The following is a 22,814-nucleotide window of genomic DNA, read 5'->3' on the forward strand; positions in this document are numbered from 1 at the left end:
AATCTACAAGAGATGTCTGTTGAAAAGACAATTTATTCAGGAAGGAAGAGAAAAGGAGTGGTGTTTGGCTACCTTCTACTGAAAGGTACTGAAACAGCCATGTATCAGCTTGATAATGACAGTAGATGCAACTGCCATCTTTCTATGATATGTTTCTAAGACCTCAAGCAGCTATCTAGACTGATCACAGAGGATGACTAATACAGCTATTCAAAAAGACACAAATGAATTTACCTAGAAAGTATTTAACAAGGATTATAAATCTTTAAGAATGAAAGTGAAGATTTTAAGGTTTCATCAAAGTTAAGAGATGCTTTAGACAAAGGAAGGTTAGGGAACTTAGTAGCTCTTTAAGAAGATGATATCTCAGAAGTTGAATGAGGTTTCTGGACCTAAGCATAAAAGATAGCAATGAGAGGCTTTGGGCCAGAGATATACCTAAGAGGAGCTAACTGTATTTGCCTTGAGTATTGAAAGTCTTATCAAAGGACAGAGAGAGGTATTCTACCTGTGATTTCACTGGTATAGGGAACTCCCAGGTGAGGAAACTCTCTCTATAAAGCTTGTTAGAACCTTAGCTGCAATTTAGAGTCTTGGAGAATTGCCTAGAACCCATGTTTTAGTTAAGTGACTTGTCCAGGATCACATAGCCAGTATGTATCAGAGGCCAGATTTGATTTTGGATCTGCTTGACTTTGAGGCCAGTTCTCTGTCCACTGTATTTCTCTGCTCATGTTATCTCTTTTAAGTCTAATCAAAAAAGCCTTAAACTGTAAAGGGAGGGAGAAATAAAAACTGGTTGATATCCACCATTCTAGATACTGTAGAAAATAGCTACAGTATAGGAAGAAAAATGGCAGTCAAAACCCCTAGAAGTTCAGAAGTCAAAATCTAAGGGAAAATGCTGTCATAAAAACCAAAGCTACATTATATATTACAATAAGCTCCAAATAGTTATGACTTAAAATATAAAAGACTATATTGTAAACAAGAGGATAAAATAGGAATGAAAGATATACTTTTCTGTGACCAGTGCTAAGGCAGGCAGTGGCAAATCCAGGTGAGTGTGGAATGAAAAAACACGAGTCGGGTAGGACTCTGAGCTGACTCAGTTTATTGATCTAAGAGTCAAGTGTTTTATACAGTCTTTTACAGGCAAGCAAGCAGGGTTATTCCCATGAGAACATTTTTAGTTTACTTCTTTTACTTCCTAATCTTAGTTCCTCTGGCAAGACAACCTCAGGATGCACAGCCAGGGTCAGGACTTTCTCATCCTTGCATATCAGGAGTGGGATGGTGAGCCAATTATCCTGAGAATGTCAGCCCTCATGCTAGTACAAGTCTCAAGTAAAACCTGGACAGTACCTCACGTTCTGAACTCTATCAATACTAGCCCTCCACACTTTTCAAAATCATGAATAGAAGGAGGAATTCTTAATCAAACAAGCATTAGAGGTGATCATAAAAGATAAAAATGAATAATTTTTGTTCCTGAAGACTGAGAACTTGCACAAAAACCCAACATTTTAATTATGCAAGTTAGAATTATTAAACAAAAAGTTTACTGGATGGAAAAAATTCTCTTGGTTTATTTTGTTTGACTATACTTACTGCTTGCAGAAGAGGGCTTTGATAATAGATAGGGAAACAGGGGATGGGCAGTGATATAAAAATATAAGAAAAGAAAGAAAAGTCCATCAATGAAACATTAAAAAAAATGCAGAAGAGAGAAGGATATAGAAGGCAATAGGGAATATAGACAAGTAGAAAGTTTTGTTGTTATTTTGTTAAATTCAATATATACTTTGAAAATATTGTGTATAACAGTTCATAGTTTCCCATACTACCCTCCTTTTTTTGTTCTTTGTATATAGAAATGTTCATGTTCCTTGATGTTTTGTTAAATTCACAATTTAACATGAAGAATCTAGGATTGGAGCAACAGGGCTAGGACATGACAGTCCCTCTTTTTTGCACTAAGGGACTTCTTTCAATTCTGGACCTGTGATCACAGTCCCAACCAGGATCAGTCCTAGGAAAATGTGGCCTCTAATGAGAGATATTAGAATCCCATTTCTCATACTCTTTGACTGATTTTGTCCGCCACTCCAGCACTTAGGGTTTTAGTTTTGGCTCATTAGCTCAATTAAAGTTATCCATATTCATCCCATCTAGGGTCTCCCCAAAGGTGAAAATAGGAATCAAGCATGGGATAGTTATTTATTTACTATACATAAAAGACTGTCATGTGGAAACTTAACGCTGATCCCAGAGAGTAGAGTTATGAAAAGCTCACTAACAATTTGAGTTACCAAAAAATGTAATGAACTGTCTTGGGAGAAAAAGGGCTTCCCCTCATTGAAGGTCTTCATGAAAAGCTGGCTAGCAACTTTTCAAGTATGTTGTTGAGAAAATTCATTTTTAAGTATGTGTTATGGGCTCTGGAATTCTGTCTCTGTGATTCTCTTTCAATCTGCCAGTATCCATTGGAAGCAATGAGAAAAATTGTAAGGGGCACTGACCACCACACCATCTGGGATGCCACACTGACAGACATCAGGTAAACTGAGTCCGGTGCAGGGAAGGGTGAACAAGATGGCGCTGGAAGGGACAGCCCCACCCCTGGTTTGTTTTTGTCACTATAGTTCCAGCTTGTGTTCATTACTATAGCTTCGGGTTTGTTTGTGTGTGTTACCATGGTTCACTGGGCTGACTGGCAGAGACTATATAATCAGAGTGCTTGCTTGAATAAATCGGAGTTGCTTCATGACCCGCTCTCCCCCCTCATTCTTTTACTCGCGAGCTGCACAGGAGGATGAGCAGCCAGCTGGTCAGGCATAAGGCTTGTTCCTCTCGGTAAGCTATGCTGTCACCACAGCAAATAATAGCTGGATATTTAGTTCAGTTGTTTATTAATCTGTGGAAGCAAAACAATGACAGAACTCTACCATGTAAACAGAATTGATTCTTTACATCCTGTTGAATCCAGCTGCTTCTCATCTTTTCTGGGTTAAACTAGAGGACACTCTATCCTGTTATCTCTTTCCTGTTGGATGCCAGGTAAGTTCCTGATCAGAAATACAGCCTGTGGAAGTTGGGTCAAAGATCTGTGTGTTTAACTTGGTTCCAGAAAGGGGACTTTCCATCAGATTCTCAGGCAAAGTTTCTATCTATAACCAGAGTTATGATCAAGGGTCTTTCTATTTTGATGTTCCTCATCTCCTTTTATGTCCCTTAGTTCCTTTGGAAGTATGTCACTCTTTAGAAACTATAGAGAATGCTAGGAAATAGAAGGCATGTAGAAGAAAGCAATCAGACTAGCCTGGGCAGTGAGGGTAATGAGTGTACAGTATGTGGGTTGGAAAGGCAAGAGATGTGTCTATCTTTAAAGGAGAGTTCTTATTCGGGCCAAATGGAGAAGCCAGGATAATTAGGATGGGGGGGAACTAACTTATAATGATTTCCAAATCAGTCTGGGTTCATTAATCTTGTAGACAATGGGGAGTCAATAAAATACTGATCAAGGAAGGGAGGGATGGAGGGAAGGAAGGAAGGAAGGAAGGAAGGAAGGAAGGAAGGAAGGAAGGAAGGAAGGAAAGAAGGAAGGAAGGGAGGAAGGGAAGGAGGAATGGAGTGAGGGAGGAGTGAGGGGGGAGGGAAGGGAGTGAGAGAGGAAGGGAGGAAAGAAGGGAGGGAAGAAGAGAGAGATGGGAAAGGAAGGAAGGATTTTGTATATCAAGATTTTTTAAATTTTATTTTATTATTAATTTTGTATATCCAGTCCTGTGTTAGGCACTATAGAAGATCCTAGAAAATAGAAGGCATGTAGTCAGACTAGCCTGGGCAGTGAGGGTAATGAGTATATAGCATGTGAGTTGGAAAGTCAAGAGATGTGTCTGTCTTTAATGGAGAGACAGAATGGGAAAGAAGCCAGGATAATTAGGGTGAGGACTCCCTTACATAATTGTCTCCAAATCAATTTGGATTGATTAATCTTGTAAACAATGGGGAGTCAATAAAACACTAATCAAGAGACTGACAGGATCCAAAGCAGTGAAACTGGTGGTGATGTGTGCAGACTAGTTTGAAGGGAAAAGAGACAGCTGATGGCAGCACCACCAGGAGGAGACAATAGTGAGGAGGCAAATAGTGAGATTTGTTGAAGAACCTTGCCATTTATCTTTCTAAAACAATTGGCCTCATTTTTCTCCCCATCCAAAATCTGAAGGATGGCTATCTTTTTCCGATTCCCACTCCTCCTCATCATCATGGTAAAGACTGACTACTCAGAGTCAATCGTGAGTGAGAGGACTGAGCAGACCTGCTGATCCCTGGCTTCTTATGGTACTCCTGGGGCAAATGGGGCTCCTGGAAAAGATGGAAAAGATGGCCTCAAGGGAGAAAAGGGAGAACTAGGTACAGGCTAATTGGGGTCCTTCTCCTGAGTCTTCATCTACCAGGTGTTACCACATGATGGCTACCTCTTCCAGGAGTTCAGACTCAATATATGAGGTCATACTTATCAGTGATGTTGAATTGTTTCTCTAGATTCAATCTCTGTCCAAAAACTTTTCCTCTAAACAAGAGAGTGAGATGATTAGAGCAGTTCTATTTATCTAGCTCTGGTAATCTGGCACCCCAGTTTCCAAGAAGTCAAAGGAAGGATTATGTTGGTGCCTTAACCAAAAATGGCAGTATATGCGGCCATTTTCAAAGGCTGTTTCTTGAGAATCTCTCAGTCCACTCATCTTGGGAGAAATTTGTGAAATACTGCCTGCTTAGTGAGATTTAAAATAAACATTAAATACTGGGAAGAAAGTCTAGGAACTCTTTCATGAGGTTGTCAGTTTGTTTTATACCCTCCTAAGGTGTCCACATATATAGTTCAAATATTTTTTGCCCATTTCACTCCACTTTGTAGAGAAGCAGAGGACTGTGAGTTCAGACTACTGCATGCACATCAGTACAGGAATTTTTGCTTATAGTGGAGTACTAATTAACTGGGAAAATATATAATTACATTTCCTGCTATACAAAAAGTCCTAAGACTTTTATGTCTTTCAAAAAATTTCAACAGGCAGTATGTCCTCCATTTATTCTGAGTCTTTGTGTAATAGTAAGCATCCTGACATACATAGGAGGACCTGCTATCACACGTTCTTTGATCTGCTTTTCTAAAAGGCAACTTTCGGGAGGTCAAAAATTACTTTAATCAAGCACATATTTCATTCACTTGGTTCAGGGGAAAAAGTCAGCACCCTGAACTTCATAGAAAATATGAAGTCAAAATCAACAGACAGGGCTTCCAGCTGCCTGTTATAAGCAATACATATACCATAGATCAACAGACAGATCCAACTGTCTGACTATTACATGTATACATATTTACCAGAGAGAGAAGCATCAACATCTGGATTTTCAAAGCCAGGGGCCTCCTTAATGGCTACAGAGTCTTTGTCTGGGCAAATAAACATTTCCAATCAGTAAGCCCCAAAGCAAAACTTCACCTCAGAGTATTTACACTTTTTTTAGAGCCAGAGGGCATCACAACCCTTGAAAACCAGTGCCTCATTAACAGAAGGTATAGGCCTTCCTATAAATCTTCCCTAATCAAACTCCCCTTAATGGGCAGGGAAGATCTTCAATCTCATTAGCATTACACTTTGTTATATGTAATTCGGGGAAATGGAGAACCTATACTCTGACCTGGAAAGAGAAAACCAAGAAAATATAATTCTATAATCAAGAACTTTGTTAACTTAAGTAGATTTGTAAGCAATATGTGTTCATGGTATATTTCAGTAAGAGTTGCCTTGAATTCCAAAGGCATCCATTCCCAAAAGCTAATCTCAAGCCTAACCCTTGTGTAAGAGTATGGAATACAATCTCAGAGTGATAGAACATTCTGGGAAATCTTAGATTTTGTCTCATTCAAATCACTCATTGGCAAGCAGGGAAACTGAGAACCCTCATTACGAGGTCAGATCACCAGGTCAGTTCGTGTCACGTACCTACTCCATAAACTTTTATAGCCTCCCTTTTGCCTCTAGGATCAGATCCTTTGATTGGCAATTCAAGCTCTTCACAACCTAGGCTCCTCCTATTTTTACAGTCTTTTTACACCTTCCTTCCTGTCATGTACTTTTCAATCCAGTGACGCTGGCCTCCTTGTTGTTATATGAACAAGACACTTCATTTTTCAGCTCTGGGAAATTTCTCTGGCTGTCTCCCATCTCTGGGCAAAGGTCCCTCTCCCTCCTCATCTTTACCTCCCGGCTTCCTTCAAGTCCAACTAAAATCCCACCTCTTATAGGGAGCTTTCTTTTCCTTTGACTTGAGAGTAGAATTCCTTCTGGTATGTGTAGTTAATTCTGCATATGTTTGCACATATTCATTTGTTCACCATCTCCCCCATTAAAATGTGAATTCCTTGAGAACTGGGACTGTCTCATGCATCTTTTTGTATCCCCAGTGCTCAGCACAGTACCCATTATATTGTAGGCACTTAATAAATGTATATTGACTAACTAGCTGAAATCTGAGCCAATAAAATGAATTGCCCAAGGTCATATAGTGACAAAACCAATAGAACTCAGATCTGTTCCATGTCAAGTCCCCACTTTCCAAGCATTGTCACAATTTTGATCAAAGGTTCATTTTCCCTTCCTTTTCTATGTTTTAATCCATAACTAACTGTCTCAGCAGACTCCCAGCACCTTCCCACCCTCCTGTTTCTCCTTCTCCTTTGGTTCCTCCAGGTGTTTCCAGTAAAGGCCCTGTCCAACACCAATGGGGTTCCCAGAACTCCTGCCTCACATGATGTGCTTCACTAAAACTTACAAAGAAAACCATTATTACTTATCTATGGAATGCGAAGACCAATGGAATCAAAATTACTCATTGAGTGTTTTTTTTTAAACAAACAGAGCACAGTCTGTGATCAGTCAGTCAAGAGGTATTCATTACCTGACTGCCCTTCTCAGTCTCCCCTACTGGATCCTCCTCCAAAACACACCTTCTAACTGTAGGTGCCCCCTAGGGCTCTGTCCTGGGCATTCTGCTCTCCCTCAGATGCCTTCATTTGATTATCTGGTGAGCTCTTATTATGTGACAGGCCCTGTAGAAAGCAGTGGAGATTCAAAGAAAGTCAAAAACAATACCTTCCTCACGTAGCATACATTCTAATGGAGGAGGCATAATGTAAATAACTAAGTACATTTAGGATATTTACAGAGTAGATGAAAGTAATCTGAAAGGAGAAGACATTAGGAGGGGAGTATTGGGACTGGGAATGTCTCTTCCCTCTCCCTCCCCAAGGTGTGATTTGAACAGGATCTTGAAGGAAGCCAGGGGAGACCAGGAGTCAGAGGTGAGAGAAAAGAGCATTCCGAGTGTCTCTGTACCTTTGCCCAGGGAAAGCTTGGAGTGTGACATTCAAGGAACAGAAAGTAAGCTAATATGGCTGGATGACAGAGTAGAATGAAAGGGTAGTACTCAACAGTGGCCCACTTTTACACAGACTTTGCAAAATGTCTTCTTTCCAACATTCCTGTGAAGTGATCCACTCAGTGATATTTTTACAGCTACAGAGCTACAAAGAACCTTAGGTACCAACCAATCAAGTCCTGTTATTTTGAGGAAACTGAGGTCCAGAGAGAGTATCTGTAGGTGACTGTTTACTGACTATTGTCTCTGCTTTGTATTTCTATTCCCAGAGCTTGACACATAGTAAGTGCTTAAGAAATGCTTTTTTTCATTCCTCCATTCAATCAGCCATACCATACACCTCCACTAGGTATCAAATAAAGGCTAAGGGTGCTAAAGGCAATAGGAAGGAGAGATTGCCATAGGTTTTGATGGTCAAGGAAGGCTTCATAGAGAAAGCAGGACAGGCATTGATTTTTGATTTTTAAAGCATGAAAAGACCCCAGATAGAACAGAGAACAGGGAACGGTGTTTTCTCATGATGCCAACAAACATAAAGGATCCTAAAGCTTACAGTTAACATGGAAGTGAAGACTTCTGTCCCACAAGAGAGGCCATATAGTACGATGGAAAAAGCATTAGATTTGGCAGGAGAGGACTTTACAAATCTTGACTCTTACCATTCACTGTCTGTCTCTCTCTGAGCAAATGGCTTAACCTCTTTGAGCATCAATTACTCCATACCCCTTCCTCAGATGCCCCTTCCTACTCCAAAGCTATGGTCCTATAGTTCATTGATCCATGCCTTCCTGTGTACTGGAAGCCCTAGGCACCCAAGAGCCTGGAAAGGCACAGTATGACCTCTACATGAACATCAAACCAGACAGATTAGAACAGGGGTTCCAAATGAAGCTGGTGGAAAAAATGTTCTAATTCAGTCCAGTGTTCTGCTTTGTGGGGATAGCCTTAATAAATTTTGTTGCTGGAAGAGGCTTTACTTAAAGTTAACTCTGTGAGAATCCTATACCTTCTGGGGCACACTTTACCTAGAAACTCAGGTAGCAGCTACCTGTGTGGTATGATTTGAGAGGCACTAGAAAAGCTCATATCCCAAAATACCCCCTGTATCAACCTACCACAGTTCCTGAACTTCCATCATTGGAGAGCAAAGTCTGGCTTAGAGCATCGCCCTCTTTTACCTATGTATTGACTGTCAGCTCCCATATGGGTTAGTTTTGCTGAAGTCTTTTCCCCATCTTTCTTTTTTTTTTTTTAATCCTTTCTGCAAAAGATGGTTCATTAAGTGGGGGATTTAAAAATATTTGAAAATGATGACAAAAACAAAAAATGCCAAGGAAAATGAAAGGAAAAGAAAATGTGTATTTCCCCTTGTAGATATTAATTATGAATTCCTCAGTGTGTTCATGCTTCAAATTATTAAATCCCTTTCAGAGGTTTCATAAGGGAGAGTTAAAGGAATGTACTGACTTTGGAGTGGGTGAGAAGTAAAACAAAGAAGCAGAGCACCAGAATACCAATTCTGTCAGCTTCAAGAGAGGGACCCATCTACCAGGCTGGGCTCCATACTTTCTTTTTTTCTAATTTTAAAATTATTTTTAATTTTTTAAAATAGTATTTTACTTTTTCTCAAATACATGTCAAAGAAATTTTTAGCATTCATTTTTTTTACAAGACTTTGAGTTGCAAATATTTCTCTCCCCCTTCCTTCCCTTCCCTCTTCTGAAAATGGTAGGCAATTGGATATGGGTTTTACATGTGCTATCATGTAAAACATATTCCTGTGTTAGTCACTGTTGTGAAAGAAGAAACCGATCAAAAAGAAAAAAGACATGAAAAAGAATTGAATTAGCAGGAAAAAATATGCTTCAACCTGCATTCAGTCTATCGGTTCTTTATCTGGATGTGGATAGCATTTTTCTTTGAGTCCTTTGTACTTGTCAAGCTTGGATCATCGTGTTACTAAGATCTGATCACATAGTGTTGTTGTTACTATACACAATGTTTTCCTGGTTCTACTCATTTCACTTTACATCAATTCATACAAGTCTTTCCAGTTTTTTTATGAAATCTGCCTGTTCATCATTTCTTATTGCATGATAGTATTCTATTACATTCATATACCACAGCTTATTAAGCCATTCCGCAAATGATGGAGCTTCCCTCAATTTCTGTCCCCAAAACAACTAATATCAGGGTCTGCATCAGAAGTCAAAGACAAATTGGACATGCTGAAGAAAGGCAACCTTTGGGACTCTAGTAGGAGCCCAGCAGAAAGAAATGTCATTGGGTCCAAGAGAAACATTATAGGGCCCCACAAAGGGGAGAAAGGGACTTCCAATAAAATGACTCCCAGGAACTGTGAGTTTTGGTCATATAAATTGCTCCAAGCTTGAGCTCACTTTCCCCTGGAAAGTATTTATGGGAATGCATGCCTCTGGTTTGGGCAGCTAGATGGCATGATGGATAGAGCACTAAGCCTGAAGTCAAAAAGATTCATCTTCCTGAGTTCAAATCTGGCTTCAGACACTACCTGTGGGACCCTGGGCAAGTCATTTAGCCTTGTTTGTCTCTGTTTCCTCATCTATAAAATAAGCTGGAGAAAGAAATGGCAAACCAATCCAGATATTTCCCAAATGAGATCGCAAAGAGTCAAATATGACTGAAAAGACTGAACAATAAAAATGTCTTCAGTGTGGGGGAATTTTTAGACCATTTGTTCTCATTATGTATGCTCTCACTGTGGGTTTAGTATCATTACTACATACTTGTTGGTAATTTAGTCAGGCTGACTAATTCATATCAACTGATAACCAATGGGGGAAAGTGCATTGGCAAGATCTCATGAGCTACGGCATTAGAAAGACTTCACCAAACCCCTGAGTCCCCTAAAAAGCCTGAGGGGAGAAGTAATAACCATTCTCTGGGGGCCATTTGAACAAGACACTCCATCTTCTGACTGAGAATTTTCACAGACTCTTCCCCATCCCTGGAATGCTCTTTCTTCTCATCTCCACTCCTAGCTTCCTTCAAGTCCTAGCTAAAGTTTCACCTTCTTCAGGAAGCTATTCCCAATCCCCCTCAATTCCAGGGTTTTCTCTCTGTTGATTATTTTCTATTTAACATGCATACTTAGTTGTTTGGACATAGTTGTTTGCAAGACATCTCCCCTCATTAAACTTGGAGTTCCTTGAGAGCAGGAAATGTCTTTTACCTTTCTTTGCATCCTTAGTACTTAGCACAGTGCATGGCATAGAGTAGGTGCTTAAAAAAATGTTTGTTGATTGACTGATCAGATTTGTCAATGCTGTAGAGTCCCAGAGCACATGCAATATTTACAACAATCCTAGGTGGGAGATTATTATTATTCATATTTTACAATAATAGTAATAAAATAATTAACATTTATATAGTACCTTAAGATTTGCAAAACCCTTTACATATGTTATCTCATTTGAATCTTATATCACTCCTGTGAGGTAGGTGCTATTTATTATCTCAATTTTGCAGATGAGGCTTAAATGACTTAAATGCAAGAGGTTAAATGGCTTGCCCAAGGTCACACAGTAGATGTTAGAGGTAGGATTTGAATCCTCCCTTTGGATTTCCTGTCCAACACTTTTTTCCAACATAATAGGTTGCCAAGGAAAGGGGACTATCTCATAGTAGAAAGGAGGGATAACATTCAAAACTGGGAAACTGAGGAGTATTGAGCTAGTTTGCTATTTTACACAAGTCCAACAGGGTACAGGTACTGCAGAAATGCAGTGTGTGGAGACAGATTTTATTAGAACGGAAGATCACCATTCAGTGGTCATCATTAGGCATTAGGCCACTGTCTCACATTCACAGAAAAGAGAGAAAGACCTCTGACTTGATATGGTATTTACAAGACCATCAAATTTAAATCTGGAAAGGATTTAAGAGATCATTTTCAACACTCCATTTCAGAAATGAGGAAACCTCAGTGGGGTTAGCAAATGTACTCAAGATTACCTAGGGGATACATACAGAGTAGTGGAGACAGGATTTCAACCTCTTACTCCAACTCTAGTACTATTTCTATTGTATCATGTCTGTACAACTCACCTGATGCCTATATTCATTGTTAGTTATCTCATTCTATCTCTTGCCTCCTCAACTAGAGCCCTGGAAGGTAGTTTCCATGTCTTTTCCCTTTCTTAGATGCTCCACATTGTTCCTATTCTACTATCATAGTCTCTGTCCTAGACACGAGAATAGGAGCTCAGAGAATATTGTGGAATGAATGACAGAAGGAAAGAAAAGAAAAAGAAAGAGCAAATTCTCATGATGTGACCCATCAATAAAAAGTTTCAAAAGAAATAGAAAAGGTATATTACGCATAGGGGACACACAGAGAGAATATTTATCCTTTCCATTAAATTGTCAGTATTCCCACAAGTCCTGTAAACAGAGAGGAGGGTACTAAGTTCAGCTGTAGACTAATCTGTGGACTGAGTATGAGGGCAGGAGTCTGACCCTAATCAGACTGACCTGGTCAGAGGTGCCTCAGCATGTCCTGCTAAATTCAGGCTTCTCCTTCATCCTTTGGAATCATAAAGAGGTAGGGTTCATGGACCAAATTTCAAAGTGTTTGTGAACTTGGAGGGGGAAAATTACATCTTTGTTTTAACTAATCCTATCTGAGTGTTAGCATTTCTTTCAATTCTTTAAAAACATCATTCTGAGAAGGGCTCCATCAGCTTCATCCAAATACCAAAAGGGTCCATGACACAACCAAATATTAACGACCCCTGGATGAGACGATGGGTTTTCTTGCTGTATTTTTCTTTCTGTTTAGATCTTGTTCAAATGGAAAGTTGATCTAACTCCTTAACTTGGATCAGAAAGAGGGAATCCCAAGAATCTTGTCTTCCATAGGTAGATCTCTCCGAGAGGTAGCTCTCATTCAGGAGCCTTTTCTGATCATATCTCTATTTGGAAATTGAGGTTAGTTTTTTTTCCTGGCAAAGGGGAAGGGACATCAAAATCATTCTGACCTGAGTCATCACAGATGATTCTCCTTGACATTTCCCAGGTCTGGGCTTTTAACGATGTCTCAGTGGCACCTACTTAGTGTCTTGCTCCTAGAGTGGGCATTCACTGGATCCTGCTTGGGTTCACTGGAAAATGAAGAGCAATCAATGATGTACTCCACCACTCACTGTCAGGGTCCTTGGACCACTGGACTACCTGGGAGAGATGGACGAGATGGGAGAGATGGGCCAAAGGGAGAAAAGGGAGACCCAGGTAGGTGAAAAGGAACAATTCCTAGGTAAGAGCAAAAGTGTAAGATCATAGTATTAGTCACTGGAAAATATCCCCAACCTTCTCAGTTTATAGATAAGAAAACTGAAGCCAAAAGAAGGGGAGTGATTTTTGCAAAATCCACTATAAATTGTGGAACTAGAACTAGAATCATGCCTCCAGGCTCCTTTAAGTGCATTTCCCATCACATCTTGTTGCATTTTTACAACATATTTTCCCTGTAGGACTTTGAATACAAGGTCTCAGTTTCTCTAGGAAACCTGTTGACTTGTTGTTCAGTCATATCCTACTCCAAATGACCCCATTTGGGGATTTCTCATCAAAGATACAGGAGTGGTTCATCATTTTCTTCTCCAGCTCCTTTTATAGATGAGGAAATTGAGGTAAATAGGATCATGTGACTTGCCCAGGGTCATACAGCTAGTAAGTGTCTGAGGCTGGATTTGAACTCAGAAAGATTAGTCTTCCTGACTCCAGGTCTAGCACTCTATCTACTGTGCCACCTAACTGTTCTCTGGACTACTGGGATTTAATGATTCTGGTGACATATTCTGCCAATGATGGTTAATGTTTCAATGATGTTTACTGAAATCGTCCAATATTTCCCTTTTTAAAGAAACTTTATAAAACACTCCATTGGATGTTAAGGTTAATAGACCTCAGGGACTTCATTTTATGGAATCACTGGATTCCCATGCCCTTATAAGGACCCTAAGCAACAAGTTCAAAATAAAAGAAAGATCAACTGTTGAAGTGTACAATGTTTTTTCTTATACTCATTAAAGGAAAAAAAAATACACAAAATTTGTATTTTAGTTTTCTTCGGTGAAGGGCTACATAATGTATGATTTGGATGATAAAATAATTCATATCAAATAGGTGAAGGGCTCAGAGGCCTCCAGGGAATTCCAGGCAGATTGGGGCCTCCTGGAGAACCAGGGCCACCAGGACCTCCAGGAACCAAAGGAATGAAAGGAGAACCAGGTGGTAAGAAGTTCTATGCTTTCTGTCTTAATGAGGTATGGAAGCAGATGGGGAAAGGGCCATCTGCAGACCAAAGGGAGGTTGGAGAGGAAATGGGGAGTAGTCCTCAAGTTTTTTGAGTCTTCAGACCACTCTAATGGGATAACCTCATAAGCTAGGTGGAAGAAAGCCATAATTGTCCCAAAATGAATATGTAATGCCCAGAGAAGGGGCCCAGGAAACCTTGAGAGAAGGTTTCCTGGAGTGGAGTTGGGTTGTCTTTGAGTGCCAAGTGTCTTATAATGTGGGTTCAAGCAGGGTAGCTAGCAGTTCCCATGCCAAAGTGCATTGGTGCGGTTGTTGTACCTTTGCACCCCCAAGAGCAGTCAGCTGTTGCCCAGAAGTGTCCTCAGATAAAATCAGGTGTAACCCCACCCGTCCCCCTCCACACTCCCACTTTCATCCTTGAGACCTGGATTGTTCATTCTCTCACCAGGATCAAAGCAAAGGGAAATAAGTCTGTAGCATGAATAATCTTAAATATATTAAGAAACTGCAGGAAGTCTCTCTAGTTGTTTTCCCCTTATCCAGCATGCAATGTGGGGAGTAGGACAGCATTTCCATGCCTTCATAGACAAATGATCTTGTAGTAGATGACCATCTTTTTTTTTTTTTAATAGCAGCTTAATATTACAAGGAAAATTTTTAAAAAAGGAAAGCAGTAGATAAGGAAAGCCTTCAAAATGCCAGCTGCTTCAACTGGCAGCTGAGAAGGGTCAAAAAGTATTTCTTTTCTCTGCCCCCCCCCCCACACACAGATGGATCTGAGGGAAGAGCAGGGAAGTAAATAATAAAGCAGTAAACAGCAAATGAATACTCATTACAAGGAAGGAAAGGATAAAAAGTTTCTGCCAGGCTACGTTTCTGGGAAAGAGAGGGAAAAACCCAGGCTGGCTGGGCCACTGTAGCTTGAGCCCTGATAGTATAAATTAGTCAACAAGTCTCATCTGAAAACATAACTAAGGTACCCTTCCTTAGACAAGTGTGTCGCTCCGCCATTTTACAAGACTCTTTTGACCTTGAGGACAATGCGTCCACAGTAGACACACTGTAAGCAATCACACACACACACACACACACACACACACACACACACACATTTCTTTCTTAAAGCAAAGGTGTCTGTTTACTGAACACAGAGGAGTCAACTAGATATTGATTACTTCAGGAAAACATTAGCTCAAAGACAAATATATATTTGGACTAGAAAACTGCATTGCATGAGAACCATACAGAAAAAAAAACATACACAGGAAAGGGTGCTTCATTCTTTTGTTCAGTAATAATAGTTATAGTGCAACTCTGTGAAGTAGGTGCTATTATTATTCCCATTTTACAGATTAGGAAAGCAAGGCAAATAGTGGTTAAGTGACTTGGCCAGGGTCACACAGTTAATAAATGACTGAGACAGAATTTGAACTCATGTCTTCCTGACTCCAGGCCTAGCTCTCTTTCCACAGTGCCACCTAATTGCTTTGTTACCCATGTTACTTTGAAATGATCAGGGGTAGGGTAGAGAGAGGGGAAGGAGAAATGCCATCCTGACCCATTTTATTGCCAGTGGGAAGGAGACATATATTCCTGTGACCATGAGTAATAAAATTTAATATACAAACTGAATGAATCCATAGTATACAGCAAGATGTTTTTTGATAGACTTTGTTTCAAGTTTAAATCATTGTTCCCTTTCTTAGCCAAAATCCTAGAAATAAAAACTATTCATAATCACTGCTTCTATTTCCATTCCTTTCATTCCTCAGTCCTTTGAAATCTGACTTTCAACTTCTTCATTTAACTGAAACTGTTCTCTCCACAGTCATCAACAATTTCTTAACTGCCAGATCAGACTGCCCTTTTACAGTCCTTATCCTCCTTGAGCCCTCTGCAGAGTCTGACACTATTTGTTACCCTTGCCTCTGGACACTCTCTTCCCTGGGTTTTCATGACACTGCTCCCTTCTGGTTCTCCTTCTACCTGTCTGACATCTCCTTCTTGCCCTTCTTTGCTAGATTATCACCCATATTATGCCCCTTCACTATGGGTGTATCCCAAGGTTTTGTCCTGGGCTACCTTATGTAGTGATTAAAAAGCTTCAAAAGACATAATTTCTGGCTAATTTAATCATCTTATTAATAATATCAGCATTTTAATAAAAGGAGGGTCATTTAGGTTTCCCTCTTGGACCAAAGGCAATCATAGGCAGGGCTCAGAGTTTACATACCCTTTGGAGAGGCATTCCTCAGATTGGGAATCAACTCTGAGTGGTTAACAATTAATGAGAGAATTAATTTTACAATGAGGGGCTAGACCTGAACTTTGGTTAAGTAATTTACTTCTTAAATTAACCCCAAAGTTGGGTAATCTATTGCAAGAATTTATGCCCCACCCAAGCGTGAGCAGAATACAATAGCTACTCTACCTGAGTGGGATATGAACAAGAAAGTTGGTCCAGTCTCATTAACAACAATGACCTTCAAGATACCGAACTTTTAAAATCAGGACTTCAGAAAAAGTGGGGAACTCTGGATCTCCCCAAATAACTGGTTATTAATAATCATTTCCCTCCCTTCTTTTCTTTCTCTACATGCCTTCATTTGGTTACTAAATAATCTCCCATTGTCTCTATGTAGATACTTCCCAGATCTGTATGTCTAGCCTTGATATTTCTCCACATTTCTAGATATGCATTTTAACTATCAGATATTTCAAACCAAATGTCCCACAGGCATCCCAAACTCAATTCAAAAATGCCATCATTATTTTGACCATCTTCATCATCCTCATAGCTAGCATTGATACAATACTTTAAGACTTTTAAGTCAATTTATCTATGTTCACCCAGTTAATATTCACAATCCTGTGAGACAGGTGTTAGTATTTTCGCCATTTTACAGATAGGCAAAGAGAGGCCAAATGATTTGCTGAGGGTCATACAGCTAGAAGTGTGAGGCAGGTTTTGAATTCAAGTCTTCAAAACTGCAGACCCCACACTCTATGCACTATAATCCCCTCCTCCAAAAAAAGTCCTAATCCTCTCTTTTATTTTTACCAGAAGCACCATCACCTTTCAGATCTTACATATTTTCCTTAGTCTCTCTCTCTCTCTCTCTCTCTCTCTCTCTCTCTCTCTCTCTCTCTCTCTCTCTCTCTCTCTCTCCCTCTTCCTCTCTCTCTCTTCCCCCCCCACCATGGTTATTTCAAAGTCCAACTGAAAAACTACTTTCGTCCTAGAAGCCTTCCCAAATTGTGACAATCACAATTTTGTTTTTGGCCCTTTGACTTCATACAGTTGAATTTCTCTTACAGAACAGAGGATTCTGAGATTTACAGTGGGGAAAGTGCCTGAGAGACCATGTAGTCCAGGGCTTTCACTTTACACAGAGAAGAACTGAAGGCCAAAGAGGGAATCTCTCACAGATAATAAGAGGCAGCATTTGAATTCAGGTCCTCTGACTCCCAAATCAGTACTTTCTCCCCTCCACCACATAACTCCCACCATATTGTTGTTAAGTGTGCAGGTACCTAGGTCCTGTGAGCAAGAAAGACAGAGAGATTCTCTAAATCCCCATTTTATCAGTGAGGAAAACGGGGCCCAGAGACAAGAAGAGACTTGTTGATGCTTATATGAATGGCATGCAAAGAAATGCCAGGGTTTGAAACCAAGTCAAACTATATTAGAACCAGTTAAGTATGAGCCTGGCAATGGACAGTAGGCCTGGTCTCAGGTAGCCAAGTGCAGAGAGTCTCCTAGGCAGCAGGTTTGTCGTTAGGGCTGAATTCTACTGGCCATAGCAGCTCATTCAACAGTATATTAAGGGATGGAAATGGAAATGGAAATCTAGAGATTTCTACAGTGCTGAAGAATGTGTGTGTACTTGTGTGTGTGCATAGAAGAGCTGATTAATAAACTTGTTGATGGATTGATTGGATGTGCATGAATGTTGCATGTATTACTTGTTACCTTGAGCTGACTCTGCCTTCTCAGTGACTCCAAAGAAAGATTTTTCTTCTTCTCAGAAAGTCATTCTTCTGTAAATAATGAGCAGTTGAAGGTGATCTCAGATTTACAAAATCTCCTCCTGAAGATGAGAACTGGTAAGTCTGTGGGATCTCACAATAGAACGGGATTTTAGAACACATTATTTTGGGGCCAAGAGGGTGCCTGTTGTCAGGCTGAGGATGGAAATAAGGGGGTCAATCACTTGTCCTTTGGTTCTTGGATTTGGATCTTGACAAACAGAAGAGGAAAGATGAGGGAGGAAAATGGAGACAAAAGGGAAGGAAAATGAAGGGTTTCTTGCCTCTAATTCTATTTCATTTTGATTATGGTAGAGTTTTTCTTTTCTAGAAAAATCTTTTGGGGAAAGGGCAAAATATCTAATTACTTCTTTTGAAAAAGGCTTAACCAAATCAAACCCCACTGTCAAATATTCCTTTTAACTTCCCAGATAATGGGAGGTACAGAAAGGCCTCCTTTTTCCTAATATGCCAGAATGACAATGGGTGGTGAGGTCTAATCAACCAGGTTAGCCTCTCGGCGACTTATCATGGCTGACCCACTCAGCAAGAATTCTCAGTTCATCAAATCAGCTCCAATAATAGTAACTAGTGAAAATTTACATAATGCCATTTATTTTTATAATCCTGGAGGCACTTCATTAGCATTATTTCATTTGATTCTCCCCAAGATTAAGTAAGGTCATTATCACTGGTATTTTTAGAGGGGGAAACTAGGTCTCAAAGAAATCCAATGGTGCAACAACTAGTAAGGTGATGTGTGAAATTATTTCTCACTTAGATTCAAAGACCAGCACTCTTTCCACTATACTATACTCCTTCACTGTGATTCAGCATAATGAAACACAAATAGAGAAACTAATAATAATAATAATTATTATAATAATGCATTTCAATTCTATCCCCTCTGTAGGACTATCGGCCATGCCCCATCCTCCCCCCCATATTTGTCTATACCCCAGAGCTCTCATAGGCCCTATTCTCTTTTCTCTTTACTCTGTTTTTTGATGATCTTTTGTTCTCAATGGTTCAAATATGCAAATGCTTCCGAAATCTAGATATTTTAATTGTGATCAATCGTCCCACATCAACTCCTTGCTGAATTCCTCACATTCAACATATCCAAAGCAGAATTCATTATCTCCCTTGCTAAATCACTGGCATCCTCCTCATAACATAGCTTCACAACCTTGGAGTCAATCCCAGCTCTCCTCTCTTCCTCACTTTCCTACTTATTCAGGTGCCATGTCTTGGTGAGTGTTCCTCTACAACATTTTACCCAATCACTCCTTTCTCTCCACTCACATAGGCATCAGTCTTGCTCAGGTTCTCATAAGCATTTTTCTCGAACTATTATTTGGTCTCTCTGCCTCCAGTCTCTCCCCTCTTCAAGCTATCACTCACTCAGCTGACAAATTTATGTTCCTAGAGCAAAGTTCTGATACTCCCTTGCTCATAAAGCATCAGTAAATAAAACTCCTCTTTGACATTTCAGGTCCTTTATAACCAGGCTCTACACTCTCTTTCTAGACAGATTTCAATATTACTCTCTATACACCACCCCCTTATCCTATGCACTGTCCTTTCCAGCTAACTTGGTTTATTTGATGCCCCTCTACCCCAGTACTGATCTCCTGTATCCATGCCTTTTCACAGGCTCTACTCTACTTATTCCACTTAGCCCCAAATGTTCTACCTCCTCTCTTCTGTTGTTTGGAGACTAGCTCCCTTAAAGGCTCAGCCTCCCTAAGAGGCTCTTCCTGACTCCTCCAAATTACACTGTATTTATCATGTATATTTTATATCTGTCTATAGGATATTTCTCCCCTCCCTCCAGCCAAGTAAAATGTAACTCCTAGAGAACAGTAACAATTTCATTTTTGTATTCTCATGCTTAGAATTGCCTAGAACATGGATGGCTTAATAAGTGCTTGTTAAACTGAGCAAAGATTTATTAAGGTCCTGGCACCGTACTTGGTCCTCAGAACATAAAGACAAATATGAAATGCCTCTGCCCTCAAGGAGCTTATATTCTAGTGGAAGAATGTGGCATGTACAGAGACAAGTACATACAAAGTGCTCCCAAAGTAACTCCAGTAGAGAGAAACTCAACAGCTGGGGAAATTAAGAAAGGGCTCATTGAGGAGATAGCCCCTGAATGTGCTTTGAAGGGAGCTAGAGATTCTAATAGGAAAAGGTGCTATGGGGCACAGTTCAGACAGGAATGTGAGGCTACCATGTGTGCAAAGCAACTTCACCTGAGGGATAGTGGGTCAGTTTAAACTGGAAGGTACATGGAGGACAGTAATAGGAAACAAGATTATCATGATAGCAGTAACAAAAACAACATTCACAATGACAAGTCAGTAACAATAACTGAGTTTGCTAAGCTCTTTCTGGGCTTTATTTGAGCCTCACATCAGTTCTGTGGCATTAACGGTTAGCACATACAGTGGTTTGAGCTTTGTGAAGCACTTTACAAATATTATCTCAATTTATTCTCACAACAATCCTAGGAGATAGGGACTATTATCATCTCCACTTTATGACTAAGGAAACTGAAGCAGACAGCAGGTAAGTGATTTGACCAGGATCACCCAGCTAGTAAGTGCCTGAAGTGCGAATCAAACTCAAGTTTTCTAAACTCTAGGTACATCAAGCTATCCTAGCTGCCCACTGTTACCTACAGTTTACAGAAGAGGAAACTGAGGCCCAGAGAACTTAAGGGATCTCCAAGATCACACAATTTATAATGGTCACATAGCTAATAAATGTCAGAGGTAGTATTTGAAAGCAGATTTTTCCTAGCAGAGTTTTTTAAAGTGCCAAGCAGAGGATTTCATTGATCTACATGGAGTAGGGCATACAGAGACAGAGACAGAAAGAGTTAGTAAGGAAATAAAGCAATAGAGATAGCAAAAGAAAAACAGGGTAAGAAAGAGAGCTACATAAAGAGAAATATTCAGACATGCTCATACAAACAGAGAAATAAACACAGAAAAAGTGGGACAGAGGGAAAGCTGCCCTGAATCTTTTGTCTTTAATCTCCAGCTCTTGAATTCTACGGAAGTGCAGTTCAAGTGGGAGAAAAGTTTTTTGCCACCAGTGGCCTGGCTTCTGATTTCTCCACAATTAACGAAAGTTGCCAGAAGATAGGAGGCACTATTGCCACTCCAAGGAATGAAGAGGAGAATGCTGCCATCCTGAAGCTCGTGGTGAAACACAATTCATATGCCTTCCTTGGCCTGAAAGAGGGAAAAACACCAGGAGAGTTCTATTACCTGGATGGATCCCCCGTGAACTACACCAACTGGTATAAAGGGACTCCAGATGGGGCAGGAAGTGAAAATTGCGTGGAAATGTACACAGATGGTACATGGAATGATAGATATTGCTACAAGAGTCGCCTCACCGTCTGTGAGTTCTGAGCCTCCACCAGAGCTGGCCCACCTGGACAAAAGAACGAAGGACCCTGGTGAACTTGAGTGAATCATTTAGCTCAAGTCTTGGTGGCCCAAAGGGGGTTAAAATCTTCTGTCTCTCAGGTAGGAGTCTATGAGGAAGAGGTGTTAATGAATCCTATTTGTAGAATGAAAATCCGTTCTGTTTCCCCTGCCAAGAATGCCCATCTCTTTTTACCCTTTTTCTCTCCCTAAGCAAGTCCTGCTCATCCTTCAAGGCCTAACTAAAGTTTTACCTCTCTTTCCCATGTGGCTACATATGACTGTGTCATTCTACAGTAATCTCCACTTTGGAGCCTTTATGAGTCTGTACCACCCAAATTAACATTTACCCCCTACTGCCTGGTCAAGTTACTTAATCTTTCAAGTGGGTATATTCACCTCCCCTACTTGAGTTTAAGCTTCTGAAGGGATAGGAAATTATCTAACCCTAACCCTAACCCTATGGTAGCTAGCAGAAGCCTGGGCAAACAGAAAGCACTCAGTAAAGGCTTATTGAATAATTAAATCAAAACAAATAAATTCTTATTGGATTGAACTCCTATCTGCTTTGCTCTGGGAAGAGAACCCAGGGGGCAATAGACCATTTTTCCTGAACACTTTCACAAGATCCCTCTGAGGGAAGGCTGAAGGTCACCCACTTGCCCCACGTTTCACTCAATCAGCAATTACCAAGCACATAGGTGTCAAGCACCTGCCCCCTTGTCCCCCATATGTACCTCACCACTCCCATGTACCCCACTACCTCTATGTACTCCCCATGTACCCCGTTCCATTTTCAATGCTTACTCTTTCTACTTTTTCTCTATAAACACAATCTCTGCTCAGGATGTGAGTTCCCTTTCCATGCAGATTAACCTACTGGAGAACATTCAGACTTGTCTCATCTCTCTGACACTGATGCCTATAATTAGCACCGATTCCTTATTTAAGTTTATGGGAAACTGAGAGGGGAAAACATGAATGGGTGAATGGGAGGGGTTGTTAAAATAATAAATCAAAGAAGTTACAAACTTACAAATGTCTCAACAGCTGAGTTGGAACTTGTGTGGGGCCACTAGAGCACAATATCAGGGCAAGATATTTCTAGTGTTATTCCCTACCACGAGCCCCTTCCATCCCCAGTGCTGCCCCTGAAGTCTTCTCTTTTAGTGCTAAGATCCATCCCTCTTGGGTCAAGAAATGTAGATAATTTACCACTTTTTCAACTTTCTCCTTTCCTTGTTTCTGTGAATTTCCTACCCAGGCCACCCTGTCTCCTAGTCAATCTTGTCCCAGGGCTTGCCTCCTCTCTCCTCCACCACTCCGTCCCTCCTGTCTCCTTCACTGATAGTAGTTGCCAGTCCTTCTGGATCACTGAAACCCGAACCACCCCTCCCACCTCCTGCTGTTTGCCCCAGGTACGAAGATCGCCAACTGCAACCCTGCAACGAGCAAATACTTGCAGCTGAATTTATTTGTCTATGTCACTGAAAAAACATAAATGGAATATAACTTTATTCAGAGTAAAATTTGAGAGAATCTATGGAACTTAAAATTTTGAAGAAATAAAAAAATGCTTATAAAAACTACCCACCTAAA

General features: G+C 40.3%; 1 protein-coding gene across 4 annotated transcripts; it reads left to right on the plus strand.

Moving 5' to 3' along the window:
* Positions 1 to 2,749: 2,749 nt before the first annotated feature.
* On the plus strand, positions 2,750 to 22,814 carry LOC140517097 (pulmonary surfactant-associated protein A-like). 4 transcript variants are annotated; one of them, XM_072627999.1, is made up of 5 exons: positions 2,750 to 2,856; positions 12,503 to 12,714; positions 13,612 to 13,719; positions 17,773 to 17,850; positions 20,824 to 22,814. In XM_072627999.1, the coding sequence occupies exons 1-5, from the start codon at positions 2,816 to 2,818 to the stop codon at positions 21,198 to 21,200; spliced, it is 816 nt and encodes a 271-aa protein (XP_072484100.1). In that variant the 5' UTR covers positions 2,750 to 2,815; the 3' UTR covers positions 21,201 to 22,814. The 4 variants fall into 4 exon arrangements, with proteins under 4 accessions (XP_072484100.1, XP_072484102.1, XP_072484101.1 ...); XM_072628001.1 differs by having other exon boundaries at positions 2,761 to 3,060; XM_072628000.1 differs by lacking the exon at positions 2,750 to 2,856 and adding an exon at positions 11,924 to 12,028.

Source organism: Notamacropus eugenii, chromosome 1 (assembly GCF_028372415.1).
Source record: "Notamacropus eugenii isolate mMacEug1 chromosome 1, mMacEug1.pri_v2, whole genome shotgun sequence".
NCBI classification, from domain to species: domain Eukaryota; kingdom Metazoa; phylum Chordata; class Mammalia; order Diprotodontia; family Macropodidae; genus Notamacropus; species Notamacropus eugenii.